The sequence below is a fragment of the Plasmodium coatneyi genome, chromosome 11 (assembly GCF_001680005.1).
Source record: "Plasmodium coatneyi strain Hackeri chromosome 11, complete sequence".
NCBI classification, from domain to species: domain Eukaryota; phylum Apicomplexa; class Aconoidasida; order Haemosporida; family Plasmodiidae; genus Plasmodium; species Plasmodium coatneyi.
This window is the reverse complement of record NC_033566.1, coordinates 868,759-890,168: the sequence shown is the minus strand read 5'-3', so window position 1 is coordinate 890,168 and position 21,410 is coordinate 868,759. Positions and strand designations below refer to the sequence as shown.

The 21,410-nt window shown below is 40.8% G+C and overlaps 7 protein-coding genes across 7 annotated transcripts; 4 read left to right on the top strand and 3 right to left on the bottom strand.

Annotated features, from left to right (window-relative positions):
* Positions 1–180: 180 nt before the first annotated feature.
* On the top strand, positions 181–1,050 carry PCOAH_00033690 (Uncharacterized protein; the record flags this gene model as incomplete). Its single annotated transcript, XM_020060163.1, has 1 exon — positions 181–1,050. The coding sequence occupies one exon, from the start codon at positions 181–183 to the stop codon at positions 1,048–1,050; it is 870 nt and encodes a 289-aa protein (XP_019915814.1).
* An 827-nt stretch (positions 1,051–1,877) lies between these two features.
* PCOAH_00033680 (Uncharacterized protein) lies at positions 1,878–7,373 on the bottom strand (the record flags this gene model as incomplete). Its single annotated transcript, XM_020060162.1, has 2 exons — positions 1,878–7,068; positions 7,255–7,373. 2 exons carry the CDS (start codon positions 7,371–7,373, stop codon positions 1,878–1,880), a joined length of 5,310 nt encoding a protein of 1,769 aa, XP_019915666.1.
* A 905-nt stretch (positions 7,374–8,278) lies between these two features.
* Positions 8,279–11,647, top strand: PCOAH_00033670 (Uncharacterized protein; the record flags this gene model as incomplete). The annotated part of the gene is made up of 1 exon (XM_020060161.1): positions 8,279–11,647. One exon carries the CDS (start codon positions 8,279–8,281, stop codon positions 11,645–11,647), a length of 3,369 nt encoding a protein of 1,122 aa, XP_019915931.1.
* Positions 11,648–12,703: 1,056 nt separating this feature from the next.
* Positions 12,704–13,675, top strand: PCOAH_00033660 (Uncharacterized protein; the record flags this gene model as incomplete). Its single annotated transcript, XM_020060160.1, has 1 exon — positions 12,704–13,675. One exon carries the CDS (start codon positions 12,704–12,706, stop codon positions 13,673–13,675), a length of 972 nt encoding a protein of 323 aa, XP_019915774.1.
* Positions 13,676–14,994: 1,319 nt separating this feature from the next.
* Positions 14,995–15,943, bottom strand: PCOAH_00033650 (ER lumen protein-retaining receptor; the record flags this gene model as incomplete). The annotated part of the gene is made up of 3 exons (XM_020060159.1): positions 14,995–15,341; positions 15,472–15,650; positions 15,804–15,943. 3 exons carry the CDS (start codon positions 15,941–15,943, stop codon positions 14,995–14,997), a joined length of 666 nt encoding a protein of 221 aa, XP_019915629.1.
* A 3,314-nt stretch (positions 15,944–19,257) lies between these two features.
* On the top strand, positions 19,258–19,761 carry PCOAH_00033640 (Uncharacterized protein; the record flags this gene model as incomplete). The annotated part of the gene is made up of 1 exon (XM_020060158.1): positions 19,258–19,761. One exon carries the CDS (start codon positions 19,258–19,260, stop codon positions 19,759–19,761), a length of 504 nt encoding a protein of 167 aa, XP_019916016.1.
* A 670-nt stretch (positions 19,762–20,431) lies between these two features.
* On the bottom strand, positions 20,432–21,322 carry PCOAH_00033630 (Proteasome subunit alpha type; the record flags this gene model as incomplete). Its single annotated transcript, XM_020060157.1, has 2 exons — positions 20,432–20,641; positions 20,792–21,322. The coding sequence occupies 2 exons, from the start codon at positions 21,320–21,322 to the stop codon at positions 20,432–20,434; spliced, it is 741 nt and encodes a 246-aa protein (XP_019915993.1).
* Positions 21,323–21,410: the final 88 nt, after the last annotated feature.

Genomic DNA, 21,410 nt, shown 5'->3' with positions numbered 1-21,410 from the left:
ACGCCTTCCATTCGGAGGAAGAAAACACACCTGAAATAGCCGCATAACGGTAGTTAACACCGCACAACGTTGCTTTCCTCCGGTAGGCTGCGAAGAAGAGACAACCCCCTACAGGAAGCACCGCGTGCACCGAACAAGGAGACCCAAAAAAACATCTTCCAGAAAGTGCTATAAAATACCATGGGAGGATTTTCAAGCAAAAATATGGAATATTACAACTACGCCAGTATGAAGCTGCTGGACAGGAACAAATACATAAATGAAGAGGAAGAAGAAGAGGACGATCACTACTCCAAAAAAACTGACATCCGAGAAACGATTAAAAAAGCGAGAGAAATAAGAAACTGTAATTACAAGGAATCGATGGATTTATATATAAAAGCACTGAAGATGCTAAAGAAGTTAAAAGAAAACAACTCCAGGATATATAGGAATGTTCTCGAATTTGAAATAAGGCCACAAGAAATAGCTAGCAGTGTGTCATTAAACAATGGTTTAGAAAAAAATAACTACCTAAAAAAAGAGGGCGATAAAAATTATGCACACGCCTCACCCCATGACAATCAAGCCATATCGATAAATAATAAAATTGCATCTCTGTACAACGAAATCGCAGACCTTTGTTGCATTCACGATTTTATAGAAAAATCCCTCTTCTATTATGATAAGGCTTGTTCATATAACCCTTCCAAAATTGACTATATATACAAGAAGGGGGTTTTATTTCAACAAATGAATGAGACGGAAAGGGCCATTAACACCTTTAAAATTATTCTGTCTTCGGAGCCGAATCACATTCCTACATTGTTTTCTCTGGGTAATTTGTACAGATATATAGACAACCACATTGCCCTTTCTTACTTCGAGGCCATCCTGAAAATCGAGCCAAATAATACAGAAGTTTTATCCCTCATTGCTTCCTGCTATGATAACTTGGGAAAACTGAATGAAGCCATTTCGTATCAGAATAAGGCCGTCGAGATCGACCCCGACAATTTCAACCACAAGAAGTTTGCCCAGAGGCTTATCGAAATGAAGTCCCAGAATTGAGTTGGCCCCTGTGGTTAGCCGATTTGCTAAGTGGCGTGTCTAGCGACATCATTAGGCTGTTTTCCACTTGGTCTTTCCGCTTGGCCGCACCCCATGGGCTCTCCTTTTTTTGTGATATGCCCTTAATCTAGGTTAATTTTGTTCCCCCGCGTACACCTGTGCGTCCGTACTGCTCACCCACAAATACGTGTGCACGTGCCCCTACACCTGGTACGCCCTCAGTACATGCAATGCATGGTAGAGGTATCCCCTACGAACTGCACACCAGTGACCTTTCCTTGTGTGTGCGGAGTTTTGTTCTTCCCCCCATCGATAAATTGTTAAATCGGTTTACCGCGCGTGTGTGTGCGCATCCCCCCCCTGTGTGTGTTTTTCTTTTTCCTTCCGCCTTGCCAATTTTGCCCCAATTTTTAACCGAAGTGTTCAGCTGCGCCTGTTTATCAGTACAATTTAAAATGAGAAGATACGCACACGCGTATTTAGTAAATATGGACAGCGTAGCTCTAATCAGCTTCGCGCTCCCCACCGGTCAGGCAGCACAGTGATGTTTGCTACGATGTCGCAAGAATACAAAAATGGAAAAAAAAAAAAAAAAAAACACATTTGTTTGATTCACAAAATGACAAAAAAAAGAAATAGGTACTGCATGACGAACGGGGGTGCTGGTGTGGTACCCCCATCGCGACAACAAAAAAAAAAAAAAAAAAAAAAAGGAATACAAAACAGTGCACTTGAAAAATCCACATGATCAAACATACAAAATTCGTATTCAACAATTTGATGCGAACAGCGGCGCAAAAATAAAAAAGTGCCCAATTACCCCCCCACTAATCGTCAAAAGTCGATAAGAACAGGGACTCCACAAAATCGAAGAGCACTTTGTGTATCCATATGTACGGCCTGAAGCCAGACAAAAACAACCCCTCATTGCCCCTCTTGTACAACAAATAAATGAGGTTATTATTTTTTGAAATTTTTATAATGTCAAAATGGGTGAAATGGAAATTTCTGGAATCTGAGCAGAAAATGAAAACGAGGGGGAATTGAAAATGCTCAATATTTTTCGAAATAAATTGGTTGGCTGAATCTTGTAACATGTACAAAAAAACCTTTAACAATTTGTAATCCTTTGGATAAAAAAAATGGGGAATTATGATAGACATGTCACTGGTAGACACAAAACTGCTATTCCGTTTAAACTCTTTTTTCTCATTAAGGAAATTTATTTCTTTCATAAATTGGTAAAATTTCTGGCTTTCACAAAAGCTGAAATAGCTTTCTTCGTTAAAATATGTGCATATGTATATCCATACTAGGTAATTGTACACGTTATAAATGAATGAAAGGTTAAACAAAAATTTTTCTTGCGCGTTTCCTTGGAAGTTATTTTCTTCAAAATATATTTTCCACTTGTCGTAGATAGCCTTGGCATTAAAATATGCTTTCATTGCGCTTTCGAAGGATTCGTCCCGTGGGGAACTTCCCCCGTATATTTTATTCACCTCCTTCTGTGCGGAGCGGCGTTCATCCGTCGAGAGTGGCGCCCCGTTGGGAGAATCCCCCTCGTTGGTTAGGCCGTCCTGAGGGACGACGAAGTCATAATTGGGTAAGCCACAATTGGGTAGACCACCATTGAGGGACACCCCATTTGCGAAGTCACAATCGTTGGGAAAATTGGCGCCCACTTCACCCTCACCACACAACAAGGCCATGTCTGCTTCGAAGAAGTTCCCCCGGAAGCAGTACTCACTCTGCTTGGAAGAGCGTGCCACATGGCTGTTTCCACTCAAAATGGGAACATGCGAGATTATGGACTGATCTCCCAAATAGCTACCATCGTGATGATTCCGCCAGAAGAAATGACCCCCTCTGAAGAAGCTCTGATTTGTTGCGCTTTCTCTACTCTTGTTGGTGGTGCTAAAGAGATGACTGTCTTCCTCATTTGTCATGTGTGTGCAACACATATCGAGGTGTCCGTCATTCATGTCCTTCGGAATGGATTCATTGCCACTGCTACGCTTGGCGTTGTTAAGACTCTCACTGTTACTGCTTCGTGTGGTTTTTCCTACGTTGAGGAAACTTTCCTTCTTATAGATAACATTGCACTGACTTTCATTTTGGCAATTCTGATTAGGGTTAGTTTTAGCAAAGCTGATGGAGGAGCGATTATCATCCCCATTAGTTGGTTTAATGGGGTAATTTGGGAAATCCCCAACATGTGGATTTCCATCCAAAGGAATTTCCCCATTATTAACACCTTTCACGCGTTGTTCTGTCTCCTTCCTACTGGTGGGCAGTCCAAAGAGCAAGGTGCCCCCCAGGTTACGTCCCCCCCTTTGGGGATCACCCCTATTTGGTGTGTCAAAACTGACACGATGAAATAAAGACGCCTTGAAAAACTTCGTCAATTCACTCGTGCAGGAGAAGAAGTACCTTTGCTTAATGAGGGTGGAAAAGGATTTGAAAAAAATATGCACAGAATAAAAAACTGTATGTATGAGGGAAAACTTTTTTTTTTGCGTCTCCTTAAAATCATCTGGAAAATTAAATATGTCAAACATATTATTGTAGGAAAAATTTATTAAAAGACATATTTCTTTTGTGTGTTTTTTTCCATATTCATCACATGTGGAGGTATCCGAATGATTACTTTCTTCTTCCGCAAGTAGTACATTTTTATTTTTAACAAACGAGTTGATCATCATTTGATCTCTGTCCAAGATATTTTTTTCCTGCTGTGCTTTCTTACATTCGGGGTTTTTGAAATTACTTGTGATTTTATTTTTTATTCGGAAAAAGCTGTACCTAAATTTTTGCGAAATGCCTGATGCGTCCTCCACCGTTCGCCCCTCCTTCATCATCTTTGCTTCCTTATTTCGGAATTTATCAAGTACGTTTATTTTTAACATTTTTTTTTTTTTTTTCATCGAACTTGTGTCAAAGTCGGGGAGGGGGGCTTCGATCGGTTTGGGTCCCTCTCCGTCGTTGTGAGGGTGGACATCACCTCCATCGTGATCACCATTATGGTTTTCTTTGTCTTCTCCTCCGCTTTCATCACACTGTCCGACTGCACTTTCCCCTGCTTCATTATGAAGTTTCTCACCACGCATTGTGCATGGGGAGATGGTCAGCTCATCGGCAACGAGGTTTTTCCCCTCACCTGCCTCCAAATGGGCCAAAGAGGGGTTCGCCCGTTGGTCATTGTCCTTACTGTTGCAATGGGGATTGCCCTCCTTATTGCTATGTTCGTCGCTTTTATTCCCGTCACTTTTAAGGTTACATTTAAGCATGTCATCATACAAACTGTTGCCCCCTTGGACCGCAGTAACTGCGCTAAATTCGCTCTCTTTCACGAAGTTGTTTTTTCCCCAAATGTCTTTCCCTTTGTTAAAAAAATTTAATTTAGATATATTCATAAATGACTCTATTTTTTTCTTTTTCCATTTTTCTTTCATATTTTTTATTTTTTCCATATGTTTTTTTTTTCTTTTTGAAAAAATGGTCGAGTCATTATTAAGGTCACTTTTTCCTTCTTGTGTGTGTCTTTCATCGGATTTATCGTCTCCCCCTTCGTGATGGCAGTCCGTATAATCCGAGTAGTCCTGCTCAGCTTCGTATTGTTCTTCCACGGGTCGATTATTCTCCACATCGTGGTGCCTACTCACGGGGCGATCATCCACCTTGTCATCCACCCCATGTGTAGGCATCACAGGCAGGTTTGTCACTTCGGAAGGAACTTTATATGGATCATTTGGATTTTCCTCCATAACCTTTCTGCTGTTGGGTGGAACTTGTCCCCCCTTTTCGTCCTTCACATGGTCATGTTGCAAAATGGAATTTTCATCCTTTCGAACTTTCATGTCAGGTATCAAATTTTCAATGTGCCATTTTTTGATTTCCTTAAAGCAGTTTTTCCCATTTGTGTGTTCACTTTCGACTTTTTTTTTTTCTTTAAAAAAAATATTCATAATATTATTTTTATAACTCTGCAGATTTATCACTTCACCTTCTTCTTCGCTTTTGTTTGTCTGTCCAATTTTGGAACTGTTTTTTTTTTTTTCTTTACTGTGATTGTTTGATGAGTCTAATTTCTGGTCAGCGTTGCCCTTCGCTCTGTAATTTAATAGGGGGTATTTGTATGGACTAGCATTGTGCAAATTGAAATGGGGAGTTTTGCCATTATCACCCGCTGTTTTGCTTTTTTTCTTTTTGTAAATTTTTTCCAAAAAGTAATTTAGCAGAATATTTGTGCCATCATTGAAGGCAAGGAAAACGAAATTGTGATTTTTAAAAATTGACTTAAAATGTGCCATGGCAATATTCAAATCGTTGTAGTTATCGCTGTAGAAGGAGAATGGGCATGAGAAAAGCGGCGCGTTGAACAGAGCGTCTATTCCTCCCCCAGCATGTACCTCCTCACCATCCTCCCTCGTTTTTACATTTGCACAACTTTTTAATGGCGCATCTATATTCAGATCATCACATGAAGTTTTGTTTCTATCACTGCTGTCCACCTTTTGGAAGGGTCGATTAGAAACATTGTCGTCTTCCGACACGCGCTTCTTCCCATCATGGAGGGAATTCTCACGCAAAAGGGGGTCTCTATCCTGGCCTTTCTTGTAAGATGAAACAACTGATTGAGGTTGCATTCGACTGTTTAAGTGAGCACTATCATGGAGGTACTGTTGATCTACACTACCGCTTGGCTTTCCCCCCGCAATGGCGGCACCATTTCTACTTTCCCCATTGGCAATATTCAGTATGTTGGCATTTTTGTTGCTAAAAATGAACGGAATAGACAAACCAAAATTTATATTAATATGAACATGCACACAAATATATCCCAGCAATTTTGCAATAACCGTGAAGGAGTCTATTTTTACATCTTTCGCTAGTACGTAATATAGGGGGACGCCGTTCTTTACTTCTTCTACGTTTAGATAATTGTAAAATATTTCCGGGACGATTACAATTATTCCTTTCACATTTTTGTACTTCCACTTATTCATGTGGATTCTTATTTTATCTTCCACGGCGTTTTCGCTGCTGCCGTCTCCGTCAAACTTGTTTTTCTGTTCGGGTGGGCAATTTGGTGAACCTACTTTTAGCCTACTTTCCTTCCTACCCGTGCGTATTTCTGCGGATTCTTCTATAGAGGATGACTTCCCCGAGGGGGAGCTCTGATGTCCACTTCGTTCGTTACACGCGTCAAATTGTTCGCCCTGAATGTGGCCTCTCCTCCCTATGGTGGGTTGTTCCTTCATGGCCATTTCTTCCCCCTGTGTGGCACACTTGCCATCGTTCTCATCTGTTATGTTCTGTTCAACGTGTTGCTTTTCTTCCCCCCCCTGGGGTGTGTCTTTTCCATCCACATGGGGTTCACTGGACTTTTTTAAAAATTCCTCCTTAAATATGCAGGCAAACTGGAAATACTGAATCAGGACCGTATCTTGCAGGTAGAGAAACTGCACATGGGCATCATGTGTAGGTCCTATATTCAGCGCGGTTTTCCATTTCTGGTCAATTAAGATTAATTTGATTTTTTTCTCCTGTTTTATATTTACCAAGTCGTACAGATCAATTTCGTTGTTATCCTTTTTCGAATTTTCCCAACTTTTTTTCTTCTTCTTAACAGTACAATTTGGCAGGTAGTAGTCCACAATTACAACGCCAAAGTTGTTGTTATTTAGGACTTCCCTCGTGTTGATATTTGACTTGAGGCAAATATTCTCGTACACACGTGTATATTCAATAAGGAGGAAGAACAATTGCCACAATTTGTTTTGCATCCATTTTATAATTTGGCTAACAGTTGTTCCTATGAATTGGGGTATGTTTTGTGTTCCTTCCCATTTTGTCTTATCTGCGTTGCAATGCTTCGTTTTTTCCCATATGAGGTGATTTACGTATGTTTTCTTTTTTTCTAGGTAAATGTAGAAGATGTGCACAAACAGCTGTTGCAGCAGTGGGTGCATCAAATAAAGCGGGCTCCGGTAAACTCTCTCCAGGCTGCTGCATCTGGTATAGGGTGGAAGAAAATTATTATTGTGTAATGAAATTGGGTGTAGGTTGATTCACTTCGTTTGGCAGATTGGACGTAGTAAGACACGATGAGAAACATTTCATATTTCGATTGTCCCCTCGATGGTAGATTTGCACACCAAAATGAGGAACAACCGCGGGGTGACCTCCTCCTTTTCTTACCCCTTGAGAATCCGCAGAGATTTGTTTCCAATCGAAAAGACCAACCCCTTCGCACAAAAATTATAATCGAATATAAAAAATAAAATTAACAAAACAAGGAGGATGGTAAATAAATCCATTATTGTGACTCTTTAGGGGATATCATGGAAGGGTTGGTGTGCTTGTCCTTTTCCTCTGCAGGAGGCATCTTCCTCCTAACGTTTTCAGCACTCGCAAGAGGGGGGTTGGCACATGCATCAATTTATACACGCGTGCAGCGTGTGGGCTTGTACACCCAGGTCAGCAAATTCGCTTCCCCCTTGTTGGGTAACGGAACAGGAGCAAACTCCTCTTCACGCCGATCGTGAAGTTCATTTTGCGTCCCTCTTGTTATTTTCCCAAGCGTTATCACATGATGGGGGGGGGGGATGATAATCGTACGCACAACACGTCAGCCAGGCGTTTACAAGCAGGAGTTAGCATACTCCCACGGTGAACCTTCGTGCAAAGGTGCGGCTAAAAGGTACCTATTAATATGTAAGGAAAAATAGCTACAAAAAAAAATGACACATGTATTTCCTGTTTAAGGGATTCCCTCATTGGAGTATTTTTTTTTTCTTTTTCATAGCGACTAAATTGTGTTTATCCCTGCGTGTAGTTGTTAAAACATCGGGCACATATTCAGAAAATTAATTACGGATCCGGAAGTTTCCCTTTGTGGATGTGCCGGTGAGGCGGAACACGGACAGTGCCCCTATTTTAGCGGCAAAAAAAAAAAAAAAGAACAAGGTGAGGCATCGCAAAAAATGCTCCTTCCTGTTTAATTTTTTTTTTTTTCATAAGGCTAATCAATCGAATGCGAAACGATGCTTGATGATACGCCCATTCGTAGGCGAAGGCGCGAATCGAATTTGAGATTAAACAAAGCGGCAAAGGGGGGAACGCGGTAATGTGGTTAACGCCAACCCGCTATTCTCCCTTTAGCGAGGAAGAATAAACCGCGGAAGGGGGAGAAAAAACCCACCGAATATTCTCCTCAGAGAAAATGGCGTCGAAGAATAGAAGCCACAGAGAGGATCATGCCGATGAATATTACCACGGGGGGGAAAAGGCAAAAGGAAAATTTCACACTCGAGGAAGTGGTGGTGGATGGGAGGGGCACGACAAGGAAAGGGACGAAACGTGGGATTATCACGACAGGAATAGAAATGCCCACCAGGATAATTTTTCCACAAAGGAGCACTACAACAGGAACAAGGATAGGGGCCATGGTGAGAAGTACGAGTCAAGGCATGGTGACAGGGGGGATAGAACAGATCGACCGTATGACAAATACGATGAAGACCGGCATGAGTACGACCCCAAGAGGGGGAAGAGGAAGTACGCAGAAAGGAGGAATGGACGAATGAGCCCAGAAAGGGGATACAGTGGAAGAGGTGACTCAGATCATTATGAGAAATACAACAGTAGCAGAGCAGCAGGGGGTGCGGATGACGGGGAGAGGGAAAACAGGAAGAGTTGGGGTAATCAGCACAGGTACGGAAGAGATGGTCACAGGGATGACCACCGAGATGACCACAGAAGAGGTGAACACAAGTCATTTTCCAGATATAAGGAAAGCGAACGAAGGAGGTCATACAGTACTAGCAGCGTGGAGGATAGCCAGAGTGAATATACGTCCGGGTCGGATGATGAGGATAATAAATACCGTTCGTACGGCCAGAAGAAATACAAAGTGGGGGAAAATTCGGATGAGCAAGGGGAATTCACAAAGGCAGGTTACTCCCGTGGGGGGTACCCCCCTTATGGAGGTCACACTCACAACAGTGGTTACCCCCGTGAAGGACTCACAACGAGAAAAATCAACCATGTAAACGATGTGCTAGATATGAAGAGCAACATAGAATTGTCCAAATTTATTTTTATTTACAAATTGGGAGAAAACATAACAGAAGAAGAAATAGATGACATGATGAGGAATACAGCCATTAGTAATGCATTCTCTCTTCCGCTAAATATATACATAAATAGGCTGTCCTTTTTTTCTGTAAAGGACGAACTATTCGTAAGAGAAGGGTTGGAGTTTATAAAAAATAACTCCTACTTTAACAATATCCAGTTGAATATATTAAACACACAAATGAGTAATGAAGTGAATGATGACCGATGTTGCATCGTTGAGTTTCCATCCAATGAAGCATCCGCAAAGTTATTCTCCCTGTATGAGAAGAATAAATGCTGCATCGAAATGGGAGGGAACACGTCGTATATATTTCCCCTATTCAAGTTGAAAAAGAAGCTGAACAAAATAGTGGAAGATAAACAGGCGCAAAAAAAATTCTATGATTGGTACTGCTCTTATTGTAACTTTCTCAACTTTTCACGTAGAACTGTTTGTTTTTTTTGCAAAGAAACGAAAACTAATGATGCAAAACTGGTGGAGAGTGAAACGAAGGTACCTTCTAACCTGTTTATGAAGAATGGGGCCATGATGGGCACTACTGCTACGCAGGAGGGGGGACCTTACGGGGGGAACAATATATTTAACGGAATCCCCAATGGGGAGCAAGCTGGGTTTACCCATCCTAGTAGTAACGCCCCCCTTGGGGGTAACGGTGGCGTATCCAATTCGGAGGCAGATTTCAGTCAGCAGGATGTCAACCCCACAGTAGAATCTGTCGTATCGGTTGGTTCAGCTGGAGCAGCCGCTGGTGGGGGGGGGTACCCGGTGAATAATACGCCCCCCCTTCACCAAATGGAAGAAAACTCAACGGAAAATTTCGAAACGTCTATCAAGGAAATCCTGGAAGATGTCGAAAAAACGAACATGCTCATATTGAAGGACATAGATGGAAGCATCCCAAATAAGGACCTATTAAAGTTTATCAACGAAGTGTTCGAAAATAGACACGTGAATTATCTCTACCTGTTTAATGACGTAAGGAGCTCGAATAAAAGGAAGGGGTTTTGTTTCGTGGAATTTGAGAGGGCAAGTTACGCAGAACAAATGATGAACGAATTGGAAGGAAACTTCTACCTCAACTATAGGAATAATTTTTTTAAATTGGATTATGTGTACGAGAAAGGAAAGGAATATTTTTTCCATTCCATCAATTTGGCAAAATTAAACATTAGTAAATCCGCAGCAACTGTACTTATGAAAAATTATATTCCACATTTTAATTTTTTCGTTAGCTATATGGAGACCGTTGTAAATATGATGAGCATAAAAAATTACACCTTCTTCCTTCTTTGGTCCTCTCAAGTGATTATCTTAAAGAAGGAGAAGCCGGCACTTAGTGAATTCTTCTTTGATTACAATACTCAGTATTATTACCACCCCGTTTTTCAAATTTATTTTGACAACAAGACGAATTTTTACATGTCCCTTTCGAAGGGGTACTACATATGGAATGATAAGATAAAGTGCCTCGTCAGGATGTACATGGAAAATGAGCAGCAGGTAAATGGGGATCATGGGGGGGGTGATGACAAGGCAGTGGGGATACACACAGCAGCCACGTTGGTCACTTCGGACCATGAGGAGCAGCATCAGGAGGGACGCAAGGAGGACTTTCCTACCGGACACCCTCACCATAGATATGACACCGGTGAGCATAACGCTGAAGAGAATAACCCCACCCCTGGGGGAAGCGGCTTCAGAAAGAACGCAACTAACCAAACCGATCGTAACGAACACGTGGGCGTTGCAAACCCTACCGCTAGCATAACCGGTGATGGTGGAAAGGGGGCTGATCCAAATGTGCCCCCTAATGAAGAGACCTCCAAAAATACAGCCCTAGACAAAATATCCAGTCTAGTGGAAAGAGCCAAGATGATAGCCCTGGCTTCGAAGAAGAACATTGAACAAATGAATATGAACGAAGGGAGCTCAACCAATTTGGAAAAAAAAAGCAAAGAAATAATTAAGAAGCATTTCGCTACCGACTCGGGCGATGAAGATAACGACGACCTATCAGATAAGGAGGAGTTGCAAAAAAAAGGACACCCCAGCAATATTGCATATAACAAGGGTAGCCAGTTGAATAGGGGACCCACTGGAATGACCAACACAACCACGGAAGGTGGAAGTAGTTACCATAAATCGTCGTACAAGACGAAGAGTTCCTTGATTGAAAGTCTTGCCAAGGTACAGAATAGGGGACAGTGGGCTGCCACTACCAAGGAACACAATAATAATGCGACCAATTGGGGTGAACCTAGTAGATTACCCAATTCCGAAGCAACCGGAGTTGGCACAAACGAGCACTCCTCCAACAGTGCCAACGATTTGAATATCTGTTTTATTTGCCTGCGGAAGTTTGAAAATGCTCACCTTCTGCAGAAGCATGTTGATATGTCCTCCCTGCATAGGAGGAACTACCAGATTGTGATGGATGTGAGTTCTGGTTAGCGCGATCGATGTGCAGCGGGAAAAGTGGCCCCTTTTTTGGAAGTCCTCTAATGCGCATGTTCCCATTTGTTTGTATATTCGTTGCTCAATTTAATACCATTTTGAAGTAAATTTTTTTAAAGAAACGGAAAGTTTTACAACGTTGTACAAAGCACGTGTGTATGTGTATACGCAAGTGGGTAGTTTATTCCCCCATCACGACAAGTACATGCAGCATGCTCACATGTACCATTTGACTCACCAACTTTTTTTCACCCGTCCGTTTTACTTTTTTTTTTATTACCCTGTTGGATCCTTTTGGGTGTACCTGTTGTTTTTGGTGCCTCACAAAAATGGGGCAAAAAAGGAGGGCATATTAAATAAAAGGAAAAAAGTTGCTAATTGGGACTGCTTCCCCATTTCGAATAAATCAACATCGAGAGTAAAACTTTCACAGCGATGTTATTCACCGATCTTTTGTGAATGGATACTATAATCCCCCCTTTTCGGGGCCTCAAATTTGCGCACGCGTGCGTTGTTGACCTTTACGAATGCAGGGGCGGTTCAGTGATTGACACAGTCAACATTTCTGTATTTTTTTTTTTTTTTTTTTTTTTTTTTTTCAATTTCCCCCAAATAGCGGTCACAGGCGGAGATGAAAAATTCCCCCCCTCTGGCTAGCGAAAGAGAGCCACACCATCTTTCCGCGTTGTTCCACAATTAGTACATCGTTACAGGCCGAATGGTGATACGTAGATATCATTCCGCTCCATTGTGGGTTCGGCATGCATGCCTGGTTGCGTGACTCATTTTGAGGCGTTTTAAAAAATGACATGGAAAAATTATGGGTAAGTTTTTCATTTCGGCGATTCTCCCGTTTTGTGCAGATCGTGCCATTTTAATGCCCAATTTGTTGGCTGGCTGGGAAAGGGCACCCAGTTGGAACGTCCCCATTTGGTATCACCGGGACGGGGGTTGCCCCTCCATTGGTGAGTCCAGTTGTGTGGCACGCGAAGAGACGTACGCCTAAGTGGCTCAGCTTCACATGTTTGATCATCACAGCTGCACCGTTAAGCCATGCACAAGAATGAAGACATAGGGGGGAAGGGCCCCCCGGGGAACGAGGAGCGGATGGGGAGAAACCACCTGATCTTGGTGGTGGACGTAAATTTCATGATCTGGTGTGAAGGACTGAAAATTAAGTTCGACAAAAATAATGTAAAAACGTTAAGTCTAGCAGAGTTCCTAAAGAGTACATTTCACTTCGTACGCTTCTATTGCCTAATGAGCAACGCAGAGAGAATATGCATCATAGCTACATCGTTAAGAAGCTGTAGAATTTTGTACGAAAATTACGTCTCCTATGCAAAAAACAATTTGACGGAAAAGGATTACTGCGAAGAAGCATACAACAAGCTAATAGAATTTATACGCCAAAATAAAACAGAAAAAATGATGGAAAGTAGTTTATCATCAGCCCTGGCAGTAGCTTTATGCTACAACCACAGAATCGTTAACATGTACGAGAATATGAAAGGCAGGATCTTTCTACTGGACATATCGAATGAGACATATGTATACACAAATCAGTACACACAATTAATGAACATAGCGTATAATGCCAAAAGGAATGACATCATAATTGATGTTTTTTCCCTTAACTACAAAATACAGCTATTGGAACAAATTTGTAACATTACAAATGGCCTCTACATTGATAGCAGCATTTTTTTTAACGTAAATTGTACAGATAATATCGAGGATGTTCTCACGCAGACGATGATTTTTTGGTTCCTTCCGTCTAACAATACAAGGAAATATTTTTCCAATACGTACCTAAATGACGATACTAACATTGCTGTCTGCTCTTGCCATAACAAACAGGTGGATATTGCTTACATCTGCTCCTGCTGTTTGGCTATTTACTGTTCTGAGAAGGATGATAATACGAATAAGGATAGAATTTCTTGCTTTGTTTGTAAGACTCGCTTTACAAAGGCGCTTCTGCGCAACAAAACTGTGTCCGACTTGGACTTCTCCTCCATTTGAACTCGGCGGGTGAATTCATCGGGAAGGAAAATACACATGTACGTGCGCAGTGCTCCAGCACGGTTGATGCGCAACGGTTGTGATATGTCTTCGCCCACCGTGAGTGCCCCCAATTGGGTTGCTCCATCTGTTGATTGCTTGCTTTTACCCCTTTGCCCCCTTTTTTTTTTGTACCACTGCTCCCCGCAGCACCGCCAACAACTTTCACAAAAAAAAAAAAAAAACTTCCACATCCGTGCAGTGTGCACCTTTGCGTAAAACATAATAGCTATTTTTTTAATTATCTTAAAAAAAGGAGTAAAAAAATGAAATAAATATATTATTAAGTTGTAAAATAGGTGGAAAAAAGAAAAAAAAATTCGCTGTATACGCACACGTGTACGTATGCATGTTACAAAAAGGCATATACACACGTAGACATATACAGGCATGAACTTAAATTAGAAGGCAAAGGGGAATTGGGATGAGTAACAGAGGAACACAAGTATGAACAACACATGCTTCACCTGCTTGTAGACATGGACATATACATTAAACTAAAAAAAGCTATCACAAGAGGGAAGAGAGTTGGCATAAAATGAGAAATTATTAAGGGGTGAGAGAAAACGTGGGTACGTAAAATCATTAAAAAAAAAAAAAAAAAAAAAAAAGGGGGTGTGTATTAGCAAATGGGCCAAATAGCAATTGGCTAGTGAGTTCGGCAAATCTGCACGAATATATATAGTATATACATCTGTACATTTGTGCATTTTCTACAGAGGTATATGCTGACCGATGCGAATACGCCCTCCCCGCACAGTGCTCCAACCATATACACGAAAAAGAATGAGACAAATTAATTTCTTTTTTTCCTTAACTTGATATGTGTCAAAATATTTATATGAATTTTTTAGATCCAATCGGTAATAGGTATATTGGGGGCATAAATATATGGCTCTCATTTCGCTATATTTCTTCGGGATGTGCGTGTGGGAAAAACCAACTGGCTGCAAAGAATGAGCGAATGGGGCATAATCACCAAAAGTACTATATACGTGCGTTACTAGCCCTGCTAGCTGTGCATGAAGGTACAAGCTGAAAGTGTGCTCCCTGTCGGGGTAGACGTAAAATTGAATTCGTTGAAAATGTTTACATGGGGAGGGAAGCTGAACCCTGAACACTAATCCATTAACCCTAAACCCGTGGACCATAAATCCAAACTGTTAAACCTGATTCATTTATCCGTTGTACTGCTCTTATACTGGACTCATCCGGCGAGGTCAAATATGAGGGTCGGCCAAACAGCCAGTCCTCCGAAACGTTTCCAATTCACGCCCAAGTTAAACTTCCCCGTTGAAGGGCAGCACGAGCTTCTTCCCATACCATTTCGCCATCGCAAAATAGTAGAAAAAGTCAATATACAGAAGAGTCTGAATAAGCCCGCCTAACCAACCAACGACGTTAACGTATGGTTTATCATCGAAGAAATATCTATAGATCCAATTCAATATATAAAAGGCTCTGTACATACCCATAGTGATAACATAATGGGAGGTGATATTTTCCACTTCTCTCTGCTTTTCTAATAGCACTAGTTGGGGAAGAATTGCGACACTTTCAAGCCATATGGAAAAGGACCACAGGATGTTGTATAGGTTGTACGTCTTGCAGGTTAGAAGGCTTAGAACTGCACGGGTGTGGGGGGGTGGAAAATATGGACAGTTTGTAAGACATAACTGCACATCGTAAAAACATCATACGCTTCCACAATTTTACACATCTACAACACCTCCGTTAGAACAATGCACCTTCCATACCTATACAGGGAGGGATCAAATACTTTTCGCTCTTAAAATTGTCCACTTTCCTATTGTACGTTTGCGAGATGGGTAGCTTAAATCTGATTAGGTATATCGTGTACGCTATAGTCACTATGAAGGTTATTTTCATGACAGTGTTGTAGAAACTGACGAACACGAAGAAGAGGTCGATGTATCTGTAGGGAGGAAAGGAGGAAGGGGTGGTTGTCACTAGGGTGCAGCAGGTATGGGCGTAAGGGTGTAAATTTTCCTTTGGCAATGCTACAATTGCGACTCTCCATACATTGGGGGCAATCGCTGCGCCGTTCACAGTGATTATTCTGCCTCACCTGCACAAGAAGACGATCAAATACAACTCCTGCATGCGGCATGATATCCCAATACAATTTTTGGACTTCTTCAACTTCATAATAAGTATATACATACTTACGAGGTGTAAAATATCTCCTATCAGTCTGAAGATATTCATCTTGTCATTAATTTGTTTTACTAAAAATGGGTTACGGTTAGGGTTAGGGCTTTGGTTCCCTTTTTATGGAGGCAAGTTTGTCAACGTTGCGTTTGCTCTGTCTTGGCTGCTTTATGCAATTTTTCAATACTTCATTTAAAAACGTTGCGGGGTGCCTACAAAGAAGCATTAAATATAATTTGGCAGGTGTGCAAGTATATGTATCTATCGTGAGTGCGCCTAATCATACACGCAAATAGGAAATGGGGTGGAGAGATATGCTCGGCATAAGAGAACACTTGTGCGCTCTGTGTTGACACGTTTGTGGACTTGCACGTACCTAAGTTGTAATCACTGAATGTGCACTGTCCGCGGGGTAAAAAGACCGATATTTGCTCAAATGGCGAGATTTATTTTGTATTTACAGGGGCAAAAAAGGACAACAGGAAAATGCTCGTTTGCGCATATGTTCTCATATACACATGTGCACTCTTCTGGGATGCTAGAACTGGTATGAATAGAGTCTCTTCTCCTGCAAAAGCACGTTTACACGCGTGTGTTTCTTCCTCAAGAGTTCCTTTTCATATTCACCACAGTGCGTAGGTGGATACAATTGGTTACAATTAAAGTAGTATACAGGTCGGTATATAAGAACAGACTGTGTACTGGATGCGGTAACATGACAAAGTGTGTTATGCGTTGTTATTCACGTATACAGAAATTAAATCATTCTTCTGGTCGATGCGAAAAAAGGTTACTACTTTATGTGAAGGTGGGGGGGTGAGTCGCACAGGCAAATGTGTTATGCGACGTGTACACTTAAAAAATATATATATTAGCGTACAAGTATGTATGTACCCTCTCGTATGGTTATCTTCTCTTTCAAAAGTGCATCATGCATACACGTTTGGTAATTTCGTTCGATAGCTGGCGCAAGTGCGACCAACAGAGCGTGAATGAAATCGTAAACTGAATGGTAACTTTACGCGAAAGGATCACGCCAAAGGTATATGCGTGGCAAAATGTATATATGAAAATGGTAAACGAAAGTTATATGCCCAAATTACCAAAGCAAGATAAAGGAACCTTGTACAAAGGTAAAATTTACAAACGCATTTTGTTGAGTGCAGCACGAAACCTTGGTTTAATTCTCATACAAGGTGGAAAAAAAAAAAAAAAAAAAAAATGACAAAAAAATTGAGAAAAAAGGCAATGAAAAACTACGTGAGGTGAGGAGAAATAAAAAAAAATTGTTATTTTGCGAATATGCCTCTTCTTTTCTTGTAAGGCGAAGAAAATTAGCAATGTTTCCCAGCAAGGCTTTCAAAGCGTATCTCACGCGCGTGATTATACGCATATATATTTTGTGCATATTATAATATACGTATATATATATATATGTAGCCCTAATGCGCTTACAAGTCCACGCCTAGTGGATTTCCCACGTACAGTCATACAAAGTACATATACGCGGAGTGACCATTTATGTGTTCTCATGTGCCGCTGCTCATCTGTATTTTCCTTCATATGCCACTTGCGCGTGCTTTTCATTCACACGTAAAAAAATAAATGCGCCCTACCTCTCCCTGCCGTTCCCCTGCGTATATTTTTACGCGCTTATTTAAGAAGGTATACATAAATTCGTTGATGTACCATTTTTTTTGCATATATTATTAGTGTGAAGCCTAAAAAAAATGAGGATGAATATTACAATACGGTGTATTTTTTTAGAGGCTACGTAGATGTTCCTTTTTTCTTTTAAAACCATGTTGTGAAAAAGTCGTGCGTTTAATATGCATATGGGATGATTCCTATTTTGACAAAATTAATTTTTTTTTTTTTTTTTTCTTTAGCACATTTTCCATTTTCTTGTTGCCTCCTCAAGTTGGTTTATTTGTTCATCCCTCTTGTATGACTTTACACGCTAAAGGAACACACCTTTCCTATGCCCCTTTAACAGGAAGAAAATGGCGCAACGGATTACTTAACATCTGCAGCGTTTATGTAAACATATAGAATTTGTTCCGTTATTTTTTGCACATATTCGTAAGAACAATTTTCAGAGGACGCATACATTTTAATTTTTTTTTTTTCGTTTGCATAGCTGATAGGCGCGTAGACCATTTTGCTACCTTCCACTTTGTATGGCAAAATGGGCTATCAGTAGCCATGTGAAATAAAGGTACGTCATCTGGGACATGTAAAAAGTCCATTGGGTCATATTTTTCAATTTTTATTTTCACAAAAAAGGTTCTATATACGACTGCTGGCAAAATGTGCAGCCCCATTTTTACCATTAACGCTTGTGCGTTTATCGTGCGGCTCAGGGGGGGGTGGTAAAATGGGGGAAATTTCTCATCTTTACACGATTCGCCTCCTGCCACAGTGGAACTCCCCTGGCTCGTAAATCGACCTATCCAAACCTTTGGGTTGTTCCGAAAGGCAGTTAAGAAATGCACTTAAACACTTCACATAACAACTTTGCAAGTCATTGGAAATGTTCCTCCTCTCAGCTGCTGGCAGCCATCCTGCACAGGGCACGTAAATCTGAGTAGTGTGGGCACAAATGTGAAAGGGCTAAACTAGCAATTTATGGAAGCGGCGAGGAGAGGAGTAAACAGAGTAAGTTGTGCAAGTCGGGATTGTCAATAAACGAGTATGCAAATAAGTGCGCCTACTAATAGAAAAAAATGTTAAAAAAACGTGCGGTTGTGTATGTCCTTTTGCGTGTGCACCTAGTTAGAGGGGGGAAATGTCCTGTCCCTGATTTCATCTCCACCGCGCACAGGCAGAAAAAAAAAAAAAGGTTTAAATTTTGCTATAAAAATAGTGGGAAAAAAACATTCTGAAAAATGAAACATGATGGAAAAATTTGCAAAAGATGAACATCCGCGGGGATAAGCCTTTTTATACAATCTTGCAACGAACATGTTAGTCAAATTATTTGCAGAAAAAAAAAAAAAAAAAAACGACGGTGTAAGGCACGAAATGTAAAAAAAAAATGTAGGCTTTTTTTTTTCCCTACCAAGTGAGAAAAAATATCAAAATAATTAATTAAGAAAAATGTATTTGTTTTTCCGCAAAGGAGGGAAAAAAGGAAGGAAGTTTTTTCTCACTACGTATTCGCTATAGGCATAACTACCCAGCAACGTTGTAGGAACACGCATATGGATTTCTCCACTGTTCACCCTCTGTATATTCATAACTCGGGAGAAGAGAACGCGTGAAGAGTAGGGCGCCTATTTGCCCACCAGAGAAGCATACACATAAGCATATAAGCACGTACGTATGTTTGTGCCCAATCTATGTGCCCATAAATATTATGAACAAGCAACATGAACTGGTTTTGGAAGAAAGCTCCGGAGGAGAAGAAAGTAAAGTCGGCGTACGATGATTATGTTACTCCCCCGCCCTTTGGAAATTACCTTGCGTCTGCGCCCGAGAAACCCAAGTCGTTAAAAAGTGAAAAACCTGCTGTAACCGAATTCAAGGGGTTTAGCCCTCCCCCTAAATTTGAATTTAAGGAAGATACCTCAGCGAGTGATAAATATGATGAGGATTTTTCAAAATATACAAAAAGTAATTTTATCGATTCTTCTCTTTATGATGATAAACAAAATTTATTTGATTTTAATTTGAGCCATCGGACAAGGGCATGTTTGGAGAGCGTAAAAATGGGGGTCAAGATGGGCACGATGGTTGGAGGAATCTTCGGAAGCTTAACAGGTTTATATGCCTCCTTTGCACACAAAAATCTGTTCATTCTCCCCGTTTCGGTCATTGGAGGGGCTGTCAGCTTTGGCTTCTTCCTCGGCTGTGGGATGATCGTTCGTTGTTAAGTACGCGCATAATAATATGTGTGTGTGCAAATGTGCAATTATTTATGTGCGTGTTTGTAGACACCCGAATGGAGCGTCGCCTCTCCTCTTAACACATAAAATGAGGAATCCAAAAAATTGGCGATACTTCAATGACGAACGTTGTTGCTAATTGTTCCAACCATAGTGAAAATCATAGAGAGAATTTCTATTATATACCACTCCGCGTACGGGGTAAAATATTCCTTGGTCAGCCGACTATTCTTTTTTTTAATTTTTAAAAAATTCAGACATAACCGACTAGCTATTTTTTTTTTTTTTTTTTTTTTTTTTTAATTTCATTTTGGCTCTTTGATATGCCCATGTTTGTGCATATGTTTAACATATACGTATTTACTACATACGCGTATAACCCCTTTTAAAATAACTGTGGAACGAAAAACAGAATTTTCATAAAAAAAAATTGTTAACAATTTATCGTTTTCTTACTTTGTGTGCGTTTTCTTTTTTATTTGAAAAAAGGGTACACAAAATGGTGTAAAAAAAAAAAAAAAAATTATCACCACATGGAGGGAATAACGTAAAAACGACTGCTATATTCATTGGGGAACGGCTTCTCAACAAGCATGTGGACAAACAAGAGGCTGCTTCGTTGGGGCGCCATTACGGAAAAGGCTTGCTCCGATGGAACTTACTCCTTCACATACTTTTCTGTGTATATTTTAACCAGTTCTGCTATTTCCTTTTCTGTTAAATATTTCTGTATCAATTCGCCGTCTTTGTTTGACAAGTAGGCTAACTCAATTTTTTCGCTTTTGGGTACCTCGCTATCTGTGCTCTTGGCTAGCGTTTTCAGGGCAAGCAATAGACCATCCTGCAGAGTCATGTCCTTCTTCCATTCCTGCGCGGGGGAAAAAATGGGAAAATGGGTTAAATGAAAAGAGGGTGTACAAATGAATGCAGGGGAGTAGCCATACTACGTTAAGCAGTTGCACAGGTGCACGGGCACACATTCTCATGGAGAGACGTTCACAACACACTCATCAATTACCTGCTTGAGAATAGAACTAGCCGTCAAGTTATTCGTACCAATAGCCGTAGCAAACCATCCAGAATAGTTCCCACTCGGGTCGGTGTGATACAGTTGGTATCCCTCCTTTACGTCATACCCTGCAATCAAAAAACTCACACCATAGGGTCTTAACCCACCATACTGTGTATAACTCTGCTTAATATCACATATCTGAACAACTAATTGGGACACTGGCTGCACATCATTGTAGTTGTACAAATATCTTTGTGTGTAAAGTCTGGACTGGTTTATTAAAATATTCGCATCGGCATTTAATCCTGCCACTCCACAAAATATATGCTTGTCAATTTTGTAGATTTTTTCGAAATTATTTGCCTTATCTATTAACTTAGATATGAACACTTTGTCGGCCCCGAGGATTACTCCTTCGTTTGTTATTATGCCAATTGTTATGCTGGCATTATTTATTGCTTCTAGGGCATATTCTACTTGGTATAATCTACCCTCTGGGGAGAAGGTCGTCGTCCTGCTGTCATATCTCCTGGCCATTCCTGAGCAAGGTTGTTACGTTCAGTTGGGGAGTTTACGCTCGAAGGGGTGTCCCTCTATCGTTTGGAGGCTTGCGATTGGGAGGAGA